Source organism: Tenebrio molitor, chromosome 8, assembly GCF_963966145.1.
Source record: "Tenebrio molitor chromosome 8, icTenMoli1.1, whole genome shotgun sequence".
Classification (NCBI taxonomy): domain Eukaryota; kingdom Metazoa; phylum Arthropoda; class Insecta; order Coleoptera; family Tenebrionidae; genus Tenebrio; species Tenebrio molitor.
In genome coordinates, this window is record NC_091053.1 from 4,897,599 (window position 1) to 4,912,911 (window position 15,313).

The following is a 15,313-nucleotide window of genomic DNA, read 5'->3' on the forward strand; positions in this document are numbered from 1 at the left end:
GCATTCTTTAGTTCGGATATAATGTTTTGGTAAAATCATGTTGCCAACTTACCACCAAAATCACTAATAAACAATCATATCAACAATATTACAATTGCCCACGAAGTATCAACAAAACAACAACAATAATAATACAGCACACGTGACGCTATTAATTCTAACCTCAAATTTCATAACAGTAATTTTATCTTGCGTTTTTTTTTAGTAAAGGTTGGTAGCACCTTTGCCCGTTCGAGCTAAGCTGTGTACGGTCGGTGGACAAATAAAACTGGGACACTTAAAATTTAATCTATGTAAATCAGACCATTGAATTGTCAATATATCTGTCAGTGTCTGTATAATATGTCATACCAAAGTTAACCTATTTGTGATAAAGCCGTAATTAAACGATGCAAATTTGTAAACTTTGACTTATGTGATTGTCATTTTTGTCCCAGTTTTATTTGTCCATCGACTGTACATGCTGTTTAGATTCGAACTAACACGTCTAGCTCACATCTGTAGCTCGAGCTAAAGCTTGTCCGGACCAATGTGATAGTTCACTTGGTCCGGACTAACAGCTGCATGTATACGTAGTAATTATAGTACACTTAATACCCGCTTTGCTTGAACGTCAAAAGGATGAAGTTAACAAAGTTACTAAGTATTTTCTTGTGTATTATTTTAACATTTTTGAATGAGCTATAAAAATAACGATTCTAAGTTTTAGTTGGACTATTGAATGCTGAAAAAGCTCCAGTTGTTAACATACCTCACTTAGGAAAAATCAAGGGAAGTTTCAGAGAAAGTCTGAACCGACACAAGTACTACACGTTTGAAGGAGTACCATATGCTAGTCCTCCTGTTGGGCAGTACAGATTTAAGGTAAGAAATTGAGCGTAAAACTAAAACTATAGAGTTGGTACAGGAACCGGTACCAGTGAAACCGTGGAATGGTACTTGGGAGGCCCAAACTATGCATAAGTGTTTGCAGTATCAACAGTATGTTGAGCCATGGGAAGACGTCGTGACAGGTAATAAAGAACTAATCTCTTAACCACTTTGTTTAACTGTTTGGTTCAAAGGCGACGAGGACTGTCTTTACTTAAATATCTACACCCCAACTCTGGATAAAAAAGCAAAACTGGACGTAGTCGTTCATATTTACGGTGGAGCTTTTATGTTCCTTTACGGAGGATTTTTTGGGCCTGACTTTATCATGGACAGAGATGTTGTCTTCATTAATTTTAATTATCGATTGGGACCCTTGGGTGAGTCCAAATAAAATCCAGTTCAATTAGAAACGATTTTGTTGCAGGTTTTTTGAGTACCGAAGACGAAGTAGTACCTGGAAATAACGGGATTGAAGATCAGATTATGGCGTTGCGGTGGATTAAAACAAATGTACAATACTTTGGAGGCAATTCTGACTCCATTACATTAACTGGAATGTCGTCTGGTGGGACAAGTGTCCACATACACTATCTGTCTCCGAAATCTAGAGGACTGTTCCATCGAGGGATTTCACAAAGCGGCACTTCTTTGTGTGCGTGGAGTTTGATGGAGAAACCGTTGGAAAAGACCCAAAAAATTGCATTCAAACTGGGTTGTTTCAGTAACATAACTGAACATATGATAAATTGCTTGAGACAAAGACCGGCGAGACAAATTGTTGCTGCTGTTAAAGAACTTCAACCTTGGATGTATAACCCTTTTGTTGTTTTTGGTCCCGTGGTAGACTCTTGGTCGTCAAACCCTGTTCTTCCTGACCATCCGTTGAATCTGATTAAGAAGGGTCAAGTCAGTGATTTGCCTTGGATCGTCTCGGTAACAGATTTTGAAGGATTGTATCCTGCAGTGGGTCAGCTGGTACTAACAATGTTACCATCAGGAGACTAAGTTTATCTGTTGTAGATTTTGTCCAGAAGGAATATTTAAAAGAAATTGACGCCCGATGGAACGAGCTAATGCCGTTCATCTTAGACTACAACGATACTGTGGATTCGACATTACTTGACGAAGTGAGTCAAAAAATTCGAAAACACTATTTGCACGACCAAAAGCTAGACCAATCGAATTTTGTCGATTTCGTCCAAATCTTCTCTGATCGCTTCGCGTTGTTGGACACCCACAAAAGCGCTAAACTGCAAGCTTCCGTCGTCAAATCTCCTGTTTATTTCTATCTTTTTTCGTATCGCGGAGCCCACTATTGGTACGAAACCTTTGCAGAGCGCCAGGAGGATTACGGAGCTTCTCATTCTGAAGACACTTCTTTTATTTTGAAAACACCAGATGTCGACTCAACTTCGACCGAAGAAGATCGACGCATGATTGAGATTTTTGTAGAAATGTTTACTTCTTTTGCCAAAACTGGGTAAGCCTGAGGTGGATTGACAAGTTCTAGTGGTAAAAAATATATTTCAGGATACCAAAAACTTCTGGACCGTGGACACCAATCTCGAAAAATCCTAAAGATGAAATTGTCGCTTTGTTGATTAAGTCTCCGGATAAATTAGTTATGGAGAGAGTTGTTTTGGAAAATGAGAAGTTTTGGGAGTCACTACCGATAATGGAAAATGAAAAACTGGTTTCTAAGGGAGTTAAGGATGAGCTGTAATCGTACTCTTTGGAAACTCTTGAGCATATTATATTTCATTCGGTGTTTTATATTAAGAAACAATTAAACATTGATGACAGTTGAAAAATTTGTTTTTGTCTTAAACGTAAAAGACTCGGAGAAGCGATGTTCAAATCATAAATATAAATATGAATTAATTTGAAATCATTTGAAACTAACTGTCACTTCCAATATACAGCGTGTCTCAGCTAAGACTTTAGAGCCTAATGTCTCAATTATTTGCCAACGGATTTTTAAGAAATTTAAAATACAGGTATTTTACACGGTGAAGGTTCAAATAGTAATAATTGAATTACCTCAAGTTAAAAGAATTTAATTTTAACACATGTTTCCTTTATTAAAAATTAAGCGCAATTATTATTTGATTGTTAAACATTAAAAATAGATGTCCCCACAAACAATTAACTGAATCACTCGTCTGATTCACTCATCTGGTTTATTCGTCTGATTCAACGAAAAGCTTAAATTTTGTTGTTATAAATTTAATCTAAATTTTGAAGGTATTTGAGCAGTTACGTTTTGAAACAATTGATGAAAAGTTGCCAAGCGACATTTTGTACATTCCTTAAAATCTGCGCTTTATTAGAAAAGGCAAATTATGTAAATTTATTGAAAATACTCTATAAAATAGACTACACGGCAGAAAGTTCGATATTGTTGAAAAAGGAAACACTTTTTGCGTGTGGAGAGTATGTAAGAACTTCAATGACAGTTCGTTTTCTCGCGGAATACAAAGCTTGCCAAATCCGAAGTAATCGACGAGTGCGGCTTTATACAGGATGTCCCCAAAAAAGAAGACGAGTCCATAACTCCGTTATTTATCGGAAGATTTTAATTATCTGTACACCAAATTAAATGATTGTTAATAGGCTACAAAATGGCCTAATAAATTCAAGTATAGCCCCATGGACTTCAAGGGTAAACTGTCAAAAAAAAAATTTTCAAATGAGATTACATATTTTTTTTTAGTAATTCTGATAGAGATTTTTATTCTGAAAATAACAGTGTATCACAAGTGTACACTTAAATACCAAAAATTCACAAAAAAAATGTAAAAAAACGCTACTATCCTCTATGTTCCATTTTGCGCTAAACATTGGGGGCATATCTGCGCAATCCCACATATTATTATTTGTCATTTGTTTTTCTAGCTACCTTAATTTGGTTATTACATTGTAACGCAATGCATTTTGATAGCTTTTCGCTTGGTGCTCGTCATTTGTTTCAAAAGTTAGTGTTATTTTTTTTTATGTCAAGTTATACTTGTGATACATTGTTGTTTTTAGAATTAAAATCCCTATCAGAATTACTAAAAAAAAGTATTTAATCCCATTTGAAAAAAAATATTTTGACAGTTTAGTCTTGAAGCCCTTGGAACTATACGTCAATTTATTAAGCCGTTTTGTAGCCTATTAAAAAACATTTAATTTGGTGTATATATAATTAAAATCCTCCGATAAATAAGGGAATTATGGACTCGTCTTTTTTTTTTGGGGACACTCTGTAGAAATGGAAGATCCAACCTACAGCCTAGATTTGACACCGAGTGACTATTATCTCTTTTCTGAATTAAAGAAGCACTTGACGAGACGTCATTTTCCTTCAGATGAATACCTAAAAGAATCGGTAGAGGAATGTTTTGAGGACTTATCAAAAGATTTTTTTTTAATAAATGTTGGAATTAATGTGTAACCGTTAATGGATCATATGTTGAAAAATAAAATATGACTTTTCTTCCAACTCTTTTCCGCCATAGCTTGGTAGATAATATAATAAATCTCCCCTCGTGTTAACTAACAGATGAAATATCGCTTTTAAAGTTCCTTACGATCAGGTGAAGAATTGTGAAGAATAAGGTTTTTGAAATTTTAAAATTTAATAACTGCTAATGCAAAAATTTCTTTTAATTTATTTTTAGAAATTATCGACTTGCTTCAGTTATACTTATAAACTGAAAAAATCGATCAATAGTATATTATGCACCAAGGGAGTGAAGTGGATGATTTTTACCCGAGGCGCAGTTTGTAGCCCGAGGGCGTAGCCCGAGTGATCTACAATGCACTGATGGTCCATATACCTACTATTTTTTGCGCGACTCACGGATTTTAATAGAAAAAAGCCGAAAATTTGCAAATCATCACTAACTGTCAAGCTAAATTGAAGTGTCATGTTGACAGTTAAAAATAATTTTTAACCTTTCGACTTTTTTCAATTAAAATTTTTGAATCGTGCACCTCGGGAATGCATGATTGTTATACCGTCGTTGCTTTGTAGGACCCTGGGGCTTCGCGTTCGAGCTACAAACTGCACCTCGATTAAAAAAAAAACATTAATTCGAAATAAATATGTACTATTGGGGACGAAATACTTTGGTCGTCATTCTTCTGTCACTTCAAAACAAATTAATGTAAACCAAGCATTAACGTCAAGTCAATAGTGATGACAATTTCAAATTATTGACTTTTCTCTTGTCAAAAATATGGCACCTTCCACCATTCAAAAATTTAGAATCATCTCCCTTGTTTCTGGGGGATTGTCCATGAGCCAAATTACCTTGTGGAAACCTTTTCAATTTTTCCTCTTAGGAATATCTCCTTCAGTTGTCCATTTTTCGGTATTTAACATTTTGCAATGATGAGTTTGACAGTGACAGTGGTTGACAGTAGTAAAAAATAAGGTTAACCGTCCTAATGCTTGCTTTACAACTTTCTGTCAGTCAACTGACTTTGACGACCAAAGTAATTTGTCCCCAATAGTACCATAAAAGGTTGAATAGGCTATGGTTTTTTGCCCAAGGGGAAAAAAGATGACTAAAAGCTTGAGTTGGCTACGGTTTTTTGCCCAAGGGGAAAAAGAGCCACTTTACTCCATACAATCAGGGAGTAAAGTTGCTCATTATATACAGGTCATGCAAAAAAATATTTTTTGATTCAAGTTGTAAATACAGTCGAATTTGAAGGTTGTGCAGATATTTTAACTTGTGGTGGTACGGCTTAAAAAAGGCAAAATAACCCAACTTGCCTTATGCATGTGTCAATGGTTTACAAGAGAATCAAAGGAAGCAGCGTGTTTAGGAACCGCTGAAAAATTTCAAATTTGGTGGGCAGTTTTGACGTTGTCAAGTTTTTCTGTCATTCGAGGTTATGTTTGGTTTTTATCGTTAATATTTGATAAAAGGTGATGATGACTAAAGAGTGCCTTGTTCAGAAAGCAATAAAGGTTTAAACAATAAAGTAAAAAGACTGTAATTGTGAGTAAAAATATAAAACGAAACATCAAAGAAGTAGCTCAAAATTCTTGACATCGTTTGCAATGCAAGCTTCAACATGACGTGTCCAAGAAAGCCGAACTCTATTCAGAATGCCTCTGTTTTGTCGAATTTCTTGAACGGGGTTTTGAAAACTCAAACGGAGAAACTCCCAGATGATTTGCAAGACGCCGAGTACTTGTTCGTGGCTGGTTTTCAATTTCTTGCTTATTTTAAAACGCCCAAAATCGCGAAGATGCCGCACAACGTTTACAAAGTTTCGTGCATTAGGAAGCATCTATTGAGAAAACCTTCCACGGTAGCTTTGCTTGTGTTAGCTCTGAATATGAATATCCACGGGCTTCGCCATAGATCAAAACCACATCGGTTCTCTCCAGGTTGGTGAAAGCCATTTGTGATTTAAATTGAGGTTCTTGTCAAAATTTTGAATTTAATGACAACAAAAAAGTCTATAGTGAATTCAAAAAAACATCCGAACTATCAAAGTTCCGTCAAGTTGTCACACTGATTATTGACAAAGCTGTTCTGATGGTGATGAAGAATGACTGAATCTGTTGGTTACAATGAAATTTGGCAAATTTGAAATTTACGGCTTCGCCTCAACTAGAAAACCCAGACTCAGACCAAAAAGGTGCACTTTTTGGCCTTGATACACAAATAACTGTTGTTAAGGTGCATATTTACTGAAATAAACCGCCCATCCCATACTTTTGACTAATCCTGCCCAAGCCTGCTAATAATAAATATTGTCGTAACTGCAGAAAAAGAAAAATAAATAAATGAGAACAAATCTGTGGCGGTCGTGAAAAAGTAGGTAAGTCGAAAATGTTAATTTTTTAGGGCAACGATTCAAAATTCCACATCATTCCTAAAATCCTGTAATTAAATAGAAACTTCTTTCTACCTGTACTTGCTTTCAATATAAGTAAATTTGAAACTGTGAAAATCTGAATTATTTAATTCCATGATTTATTATTAAGGTGTAAACATCGTTAACTCATTTTTGAAATTATTTGACTTACCTACTTTTTCACGACAGCCACAGAAATATTATGCTATTCCAGAATACGCTTGCGATATAAATTATTTTCCAATTTAAAGCTTTTTAATTTTTTTTACATGTCTCCTGAGTTTAAATAAATATTGTTATTTACCAGTTTTTCTCACTATTTTCTTTACATTTCATTGCTATTAATTATTATCAGCAGTTAAAATTTTGCACAGGTTAAGATAGATTATTCTTATGTTATATCTGTTCTGGTCTGATCTTCTACTTAAAAATTTAACACTTTTGAACTCATTAATGTCGCGACATTAAAACGTTATATTTAGGTCATCATCATTATCGTTATGAGCAAATCAATATCTGATAAATATAAGAAGATCTGAAACGCCAACTGCAAATAGAGTTGCTTTCAGTTGCCAGTAAAATGTCTCAAGTAACTGGATCTAGTGGTCTAGTGGTAAATTCCCCTAAAAGAAGAATCTACTTTCTTATATCGTGCTCAAATTTTAGGTTATGATGATCCATTTCTTTACTTGGGGGAAATTATTTATTTACTTTGGGTATCATAAAATTGCAAAATGTGTTGGCGAGTTTTTCTTTATGTTTTATTTGTTCACCTTTCTGCTCCAGATTTGATTCCTCGTTAACAAATTCAGCACAGATATGATGACAACGTATGGACCTTTTCCCTTGATGTTCACTAATGTAAGCAAGATCACTCAAAAGTCCAACTTTTTTTGTCAAAACTTCAACTGAACTTGTGGAGGAGCAAATACAAACTCTCTTCTCTTCTCGCCACCACACTGTTCTGATCTGACGCACTTCTGTAAATCTTCCACTCCTAGGATTTGAAGTATTTTTACTCCGCTAACAAAAAAATGCCACTTTAACCGTTTCTATGGATATTCACAAAGGCGTGACTTTCAACCGTTTGCAGATAACATTCGTTTACTAATTATATAACATCTGTAACAAATGTGTTATTCTTTGTACATTTTTTCCATGTAACTTACAGAAACAGCTAGTCTCTTGTCCACTTGAAATCCAGCAAACGCGAAACAACAAGATCGCAAACAATTCGCCATAAATATAAGTAAAACTAAATGCGAACTCCCTATTGGTTAATGGAATTGAGTTACCAATAGGGAGGTCGCATTTCCTTGCAGGATTTTGTAAATGGCGCGCGCAACTGTCTACCATAGCTTACATAGTACAGGTAAAAGTATCGGGTGTTCATTTAAATTTATCCTCAAAGTTGGCGTTGAAGAGTCGACTGTGAACGCACCACTCGTCTGCTTACAAAGTAAAAAGACAAACAACGCAAAAAGTGAGGTTAGATTTAAACAACTGATCCCTGATCTGTAATCCGTGGTGCGTTCACAATCGACTCTTCAACGCCAACTTCGAGGTGAAATTTAACTGAACACCCGATACTTTAAGTTTTAACTTCGGATTTACGTGCGATGCAAAGAACTCTGATCCTAATTTATTTTGTATCTTGGCTAAAAGTTTGTTAGAAGGACATTTTTATTTTACCTCAAAGCTGACAATAGTTAAATTTAAACGATATTTTCTTGCTAACGACTAAGATAGCAACCATTTCATTATCATCCTTATCTACACTTGCAATAAAATACACGAAACGGTAGTGCAATTTATTACTACATAACAATGTGATGCAAGTCCGTATTTGTTGATTGATGTTATTATTCTTTTTATTTTATTATCATCTCTACTTTTTGTTTTTTCAATAATTACTAATGTAAATTCATTTGTTATTTATGTTATCTATCCGTTGTTTGAATTTTACATACCTTACACTTCGTTTTATCATTATAGTATACTTAATACCCGCTTTGCTTGAACGTCAAAAGGATGAAGTTAACAAAGTTACTAAGTATTTTCTTCTGTATTATCTTAATATTTTTGAATTAGCTATAAAAATAACGATTCCAAGTTTTAGTTGGACTATTGAATGCTGAAAAAGCTCCAGTTGTTAACATACCTCACTTAGGAAAAATCAAGGGAAGTTTCAGAGAAAGTTTGAACCGACACAAGTACTATACGTTTGAAGGAGTCCCATATGCTAGTCCTCCTGTTGGGCAGTACAGATTTAAGGTAAGAATTTGAGCGTAAAACTAAAACTATAGAGTTGGTACAGGAACCGGTACCAGTGAAACAGTGGAATGGTACTTGGGAAGCCCAAACTATGCATAAGTGTTTGCAGTATCAACAGCATGTTCAGCCATGGGAAGACGTCGTGACAGGTAATAAATAACTAATCTCTTAACCGCTTTGTTTAACTGTTTGGTTCAAAGGCGACGAGGACTGTCTTTACTTAAATATCTTCACCCCAACTCTGGATAAAAACGCAAAACTGGATGTAGTCGTTCATATTCACGGTGGAGCTTTTATGTTCCTTTACGGAGGATTTTTTGGGCCTGACTTTATAATGGACAGAGATGTTGTCTTCATTAATTTTAATTATCGATTGGGACCCTTGGGTGAGTCCAAATAAAATCCAGTTCAATTAGAAACGATTTTGTTGCAGGTTTTTTGAGTACCGAAGACGAAGTACTACCAGGAAATAACGGAATTGAAGACCAGATTATGGCGTTGCGGTGGATTAAAACCAATGTACAATACTTTGGAGGCAATTCTGACTCCATTACATTAACTGGAATGTCGGCTGGTGGGGCAAGTGTCCATATACACTATCTCTCTCCGAAATCTAGAGGACTATTTCATCGAGGGATTTCGCAAAGCGGTACCTCTTTATGTGGATGGAGTGTGATGGAGAAACCGTTGAAAAAGACCCAAAAAATTGCATCCAAACTGGGTTGTTTCAGTACCATAACTGAACATATGATAAATTGCTTGAGACAAAGACCGGCGAGACAAATTGTTGCTGCTGTTAAAGAACTTCAACCTTGGATGTATAACCCTTTTGTTGTTTTTGGTCCCGTGGTAGACTCTTGGTCGTCAAACCCTGTTCTTCCTGACCATCCGTTGAATCTGATTAAGAAGGGTCAAGTCAGTGATTTGCCTTGGATCGTCTCGGTAACAGATTTTGAAGGATTGTATCCTGCAGTGGGTCAGCTGGTACTAACAATGTTACCATCAGGAGACTAAGTTTATCTGTTGTAGATTTTGTCCAGAAGGAATATTTAAAAGAAATTGACGCCCGATGGAACGAGCTAATGCCGTTCATCTTAGACTACAACGATACTGTGGATTCGACATTACTTGACGAAGTGAGTCAAAAAATTCGAAAACACTATTTGCACGACCAAAAGCTAGACCAATCGAATTTTGTCGATTTCGTCCAAATCTTCTCTGATCGCTTCGCGTTGTTGGACACCCACAAAAGCGCTAAACTGCAAGCTTCCGTCGTCAAATCTCCTGTTTATTTCTATCTTTTTTCGTATCGCGGAGCCCACTATTGGTACGAATCCTTTGCAGAGCGCCAGGAGGATTACGGAGCTTCTCATTCTGAAGACACTTCTTTTATTTTGAAAACACCAGATGTCGACTCAACTTCGACCGAAGAAGATCGACGCATGATTGAGATTTTTGTAGAAATGTTTACTTCTTTTGCCAAAACTGGGTAAGCCTGAGGTGGATTGACAAGTTCTAGTGGTAAAAAATATATTTCAGGATACCAAAAACTTCTGGACCGTGGACACCAATCTCGAAAAATCCTAAAGATGAAATTGTCGCTTTGTTGATTAAGTCTCCGGATAAATTAGTTATGGAGAGAGTTGTTTTGGAAAATGAGAAGTTTTGGGAGTCACTACCGATAATGGAAAATGAAAAACTGGTTTCTAAGGGAGTTAAGGATGAGCTGTAATCGTACTCTTTGGAAACTCTTTAGCATATTATATTTCATTCGGTGTTTTATATTAAGAAACAATTAAACATTGATGACAGTTGAAAAATTTGTTTTTGTCTTAAACGTAAAAGACTCGGAGAAGCGATGTTCAAATCATAAATATAAATATGAATTAATTTGAAATCATTTGAAACTAACTGTCACTTCCAATATACAGCGTGTCTCAGCTAAGACTTTAGAGCCTAATGTCTCAATTATTTGCCAACGGATTTTTAAGAAATTTAAAATACAGGTATTTTACACGGTGAAGGTTCAAATAGTAATAATAGAATTACCTCAAGTTAAAAGAATTTAATTTTAACACATGTTTCCTTTATTAAAAATTAAGCGCAATTATTATTTGATTGTTAAACATTAAAAATAGATGTCCCCACAAACAATTAACTGAATCACTCGTCTGATTCACTCATCTGGTTTATTCGTCTGATTCAACGAAAAGCTTAGATTTTGTTGTTATAAATTTAATCTAAATTTTGAAGGTATTTGAGCAGTTACGTTTTGAAACAATTGATGAAAAGTTGCCAAGCGACATTTTGTACATTCCTTAAAATCTGCGCTTTATTAGAAAAGGCAAATTATGTAAATTTATTGAAAATACTCTATAAAATAGACTACACGGCAGAAAGTTCGATATTGTTGAAAAAGGAAACACTTTTTGCGTGTGGAGAGTATGTAAGAACTTCAATGACAGTTCGTTTTCTCGCGGAATACAAAGCTTGCCAAATCCGAAGTAATCGACGAGTGCGGCTTTATACAGGAAGTCCCCAAAAAAGAAGACGAGTCCATAACTCCGTTATTTATCGGAAGATTTTAATTATCTGTACACCAAATTAAATGATTGTTAATAGGCTACAAAATGGCCTAATAAATTCAAGTATAGCCCCATGGACTTCAAGGGTAAACTGTCAAAAAAAAATTTTTCAAATGAGATTACATATTTTTTTTTAGTAATTCTGATAGAGATTTTTATTCTGAAAATAACAGTGTATCACAAGTGTACACTTAAATACCAAAAATTCACAAAAAAAATGTAAAAAAACGCTACTATCCTCTATGTTCCATTTTGCGCTAAACATTGGGGGCATATCTGCGCAATCCCACATATTATTATTTGTCATTTGTTTTTCTAGCTACCTTAATTTGGTTATTACATTGTAACGCAATGCATTTTGATAGCTTTTCGCTTGGTGCTCGTCATTTGTTTCAAAAGTTAGTGTTATTTTTTTTTATGTCAAGTTATACTTGTGATACATTGTTGTTTTTAGAATTAAAATCTCTATCAGAATTACTAAAAAAAAGTATGTAATCCCATTTGAAAAAAAATATTTTGACAGTTTAGTCTTGAAGCCCTTGGAACTATACGTCAATTTATTAAGCCGTTTTGTAGCCTATTAAAAAACATTTAATTTGGTGTATATATAATTAAAATCCTCCGATAAATAAGGGAGTTATGGACTCGTCTTTTTTTTTGGGGACACTCTGTAGAAATGGAAGATCCAACCTACAGCCTAGATTTGACACCGAGTGACTATTATCTCTTTTCTGAATTAAAGAAGCACTTGACGAGACGTCATTTTCCTTCAGATGAATACCTAAAAGAATCGGTAGAGGAATGTTTTGAGGACTTATCAAAAGATTTTTTTTTAATAAATGTTGGAATAAATGTGTAACCGTTAATGGATCATATGTTGAAAAATAAAATATGACTTTTCTTCCAACTCTTTTCCGCCATAGCTTGGTAGATAATATAATAAATCTCCCCTCGTGTTAACTAACAGATGAAATATCGCTTTTAAAGTTCCTTACGATCAGGTGAAGAATTGTGAAGAATAAGGTTTTTGAAATTTTAAAATTTAATAACTGCTAATGCAAAAATTTCTTTTAATTTATTTTTAGAAATTATCGACTTGCTTCAGTTATACTTATAAACTGAAAAAATCGATCAATAGTATATTATGCACCGAGGGAGTGAAGTGGATGATTTTTACCCGAGGCGCAGTTTGTAGCCCGAGGGCGTAGCCCGAGTGATCTACAATGCACTGATGGTCCATATACCTACTATTTTTTGCGCGACTCACGGATTTTAATAGAAAAAAGCCGAAAATTTGCAAATCATCACTAACTGTCAAGCTAAATTGAAGTGTCATGTTGACAGTTAAAAATAATTTTTAACCTTTGGACTTTTTTCAATTAAAATTTTTGAATCGTGCACCTCGGGAATGCATGATTGTTATACCGTCGTTGCTTTGTAGGACCCTGGGGCTTCGCGTTCGAGCTACAAACTGCACCTCGATTAAAAAAAAAACATTAATTCGAAATAAATATGTACTATTGCGGGCAAAAAAAGTGGGACATCAACGTCAGTGCCTTGACTTTTAATGTGAAATAACCCTTATCTGATGCTAACCCTACTTTGAATTGTCATTAAGTATTGGAGATTGTAGGGAATAAGTGTAAGTAAGCACGTAGTGCAAAGTCCCAATAAAAATCTACCTTTATGAAAAGAAGAGGGCATTTGAAAAGGAAAATAGGAGTATAAAATAAAATTTTAAACTGTCAGCTAGAGTAGTGTCAAATTTCTATGACAATAAGCAAAGGCAAAATGACAATAAAGCTTGAACTACATTGAATTTTTCAAAACTGACAGAAGTTTGATGTCCCACTTTTTTTGCTCGCAATAGTACTATTGGGGACAAAATACTTTGGTTGTCATTCTTCTGTCACTTCAAAACAAATTAATGTAAACCAAGCATTAACGTCAAGTCAATAGTGATGACAATTTCAAATTATTGACTTTTCTCTTGTCAAAAATATGGCACCTTCCACCATTCAAAAATTTAGAATCATCTCTCTTGTTTCTGGGGGATTGTCCATGAGCCAAATTACCTTGTGGAAACCTTTTCAATTTTTCCTCTTAGGAATATCTCCTTCAGTTGTCCATTTTTCGGTATTTAACATTTTGCAATGATGAGTTTGACAGTGACAGTGGTTGACAGTAGTAAAAAATAACGTTAACCGTCCTAATGCTTGCTTTACAACTTTCTGTCAGTCAACTGACTTTGACGACCAAAGTAATTTGTCCCCAATAGTACCATAAAAGGTTGAATAGGCTATGGTTTTTTGCCCAAGGGGAAAAAAGATGACTAAAAGCTTGAGTTGGCTACGGTTTTTTGCCCAAGGGGAAAAAGAGCCACTTTACTCCATACAATCAGGGAGTAAAGTTGCTCATTATATACAGGTCATGCAAAAAAATATTTTTTGATTCAAGTTGTAAATACAGTCGAATTTGAAGGTTGTGCAGATATTTTAACTTGTGGTGGTACGGCTTAAAAAAGGAAAAATAACCCAACTTGCCTTATGCATGTGTCAATGGTTTACAAGAGAATCAAAGGAAGCAGCGTGTTTAGGAACCGCTGAAAAATTTCAAATTTGGTGGGCAGTTTTGACGTTGTCAAGTTTTTCTGTCATTCGAGGTTATGTTTGGTTTTTATCGTTAATATTTGATAAAAGGTGATGACTAAAGAGTGCCTTGTTCAGAAAGCAATAAAGGTTTAAACAATAAAGTAAAAAGACTGTAATTGTGAGTAAAAATATAAAACGAAACATCAAAGAAGTAGCTCAAAATTCTTGACATCGTTTGCAATGCAAGCTTCAACATGACGTGTCCAAGAAAGCCGAACTCTATTCAGAATGCCTCTGTTTTGTCGAATTTCTTGAACGGGGTTTTGAAAACCCAAACGGAGAAACTCCCAGATGATTTGCAAGACGCCGAGTACTTGTTCGTGGCTGGTTTTCAATTTCGTAAATAATTTCTTCTACTGCAACTAAAAAGGGATTTTCTTGCTTATTTTAAAACGCCCAAAATCGCGAAGATGCCGCACAACGTTTACAAAGTTTCGTGCATTAGGAAGCATCTATTGAGAAAACCTTCCACGGTAGCTTTGCTTGTGTTAGCTCTGAATATGAATATCCACGGGCTTCGCCATAGATCAAAACCACATCGGTTCTCTCCAGGTTGGTGAAAGCCATTTGTGATTTAAATTGAGGTTCTTGTCAAAATTTTGAATTAAATGACAACAAAAAAGTCTATAGTGAATTCAAAAAAACATCCGAACTATCAAAGTTCCGTCAAGTTGTCACACTGATTATTGACAAAGCTGTTCTGATGGTGATCAACAATGACTGAATCTGTTGGTTACAATGAAATTTGGCAAATTTGAAACTTACGGCTTCGCCTCAACTAGAAAACCCAGACTCAGACCAAAAAGGTGCACTTTTTGGCCTTGATACACAAATAACTGTTGTTAAGGTGCATATTTACTGAAATAAACCACCCATCCCATACTTTTGACTAATCCTGCCCAAGCCTGCTAATAATAAATATTGTCGTAACTGCAGAAAAAGAAAAATAAATAAATAAATGAGAACAAATCTGTGGCGGTCGTGAAAAAGTAGGTAAGTCGAAAATGTTAATTTTTTAGGGCAACGATTCAAAATTCCACATCATTCCTAAAATCCTGTAATTAAATA

The 15,313-nt window shown here is 35.0% G+C and overlaps 2 protein-coding genes across 5 annotated transcripts; both read left to right on the forward strand.

The window, feature by feature from the left end:
- The first annotated feature begins 532 nt into the window (after nt 1-532).
- Nucleotides 533-2,659, forward strand: LOC138136931 (venom carboxylesterase-6-like). 2 transcript variants are annotated; one of them, XM_069056239.1, is made up of 7 exons: nt 533-655; nt 710-864; nt 908-1,013; nt 1,065-1,250; nt 1,298-1,840; nt 1,894-2,353; nt 2,404-2,658. In XM_069056239.1, exons 1-7 carry the CDS (start codon nt 622-624, stop codon nt 2,594-2,596), a joined length of 1,677 nt encoding a protein of 558 aa, XP_068912340.1. In that variant the 5' UTR covers nt 533-621; the 3' UTR covers nt 2,597-2,658. The 2 variants fall into 2 exon arrangements, with proteins under 2 accessions (XP_068912340.1, XP_068912339.1); XM_069056238.1 differs by having other exon boundaries at nt 562-655; nt 704-864; nt 2,404-2,659.
- Nucleotides 2,660-8,684: 6,025 nt separating this feature from the next.
- LOC138136932 (venom carboxylesterase-6-like) lies at nt 8,685-10,846 on the forward strand. 3 transcript variants are annotated; one of them, XM_069056242.1, is made up of 7 exons: nt 8,685-8,788; nt 8,849-9,009; nt 9,053-9,158; nt 9,210-9,395; nt 9,443-9,985; nt 10,039-10,498; nt 10,549-10,846. In XM_069056242.1, the coding sequence occupies exons 1-7, from the start codon at nt 8,767-8,769 to the stop codon at nt 10,739-10,741; spliced, it is 1,671 nt and encodes a 556-aa protein (XP_068912343.1). In that variant the 5' UTR covers nt 8,685-8,766; the 3' UTR covers nt 10,742-10,846. The 3 variants fall into 3 exon arrangements, with proteins under 3 accessions (XP_068912343.1, XP_068912341.1, XP_068912342.1); XM_069056240.1 differs by having other exon boundaries at nt 8,695-8,800; XM_069056241.1 differs by having other exon boundaries at nt 8,710-8,800; nt 8,855-9,009.
- The last annotated feature ends 4,467 nt before the right edge of the window (nt 10,847-15,313 follow it).

Bases quoted from the DNA above. Each gene is read 5' to 3' on its own strand.
- LOC138136931 (XM_069056238.1), top strand. From the start codon at position 622: ATGAAGTTAACAAAGTTACTAAGTATTTTCTTGT. The intron at 865-907 runs GTAAGAAATTGA...GAGTTGGTACAG, and splicing joins TTGGGCAGTACAGATTTAAG to GAACCGGTACCAGTGAAACC. The intron at 1,014-1,064 runs GTAATAAAGAAC...TTTGGTTCAAAG, and splicing joins ATGGGAAGACGTCGTGACAG to GCGACGAGGACTGTCTTTAC.
- LOC138136932 (XM_069056240.1), top strand. From the start codon at position 8,767: ATGAAGTTAACAAAGTTACTAAGTATTTTCTTCT. The intron at 8,801-8,848 runs GTATTATCTTAA...AACGATTCCAAG, and splicing joins GTTACTAAGTATTTTCTTCT to TTTTAGTTGGACTATTGAAT. The intron at 9,396-9,442 runs GTGAGTCCAAAT...ATTTTGTTGCAG, and splicing joins TTATCGATTGGGACCCTTGG to GTTTTTTGAGTACCGAAGAC.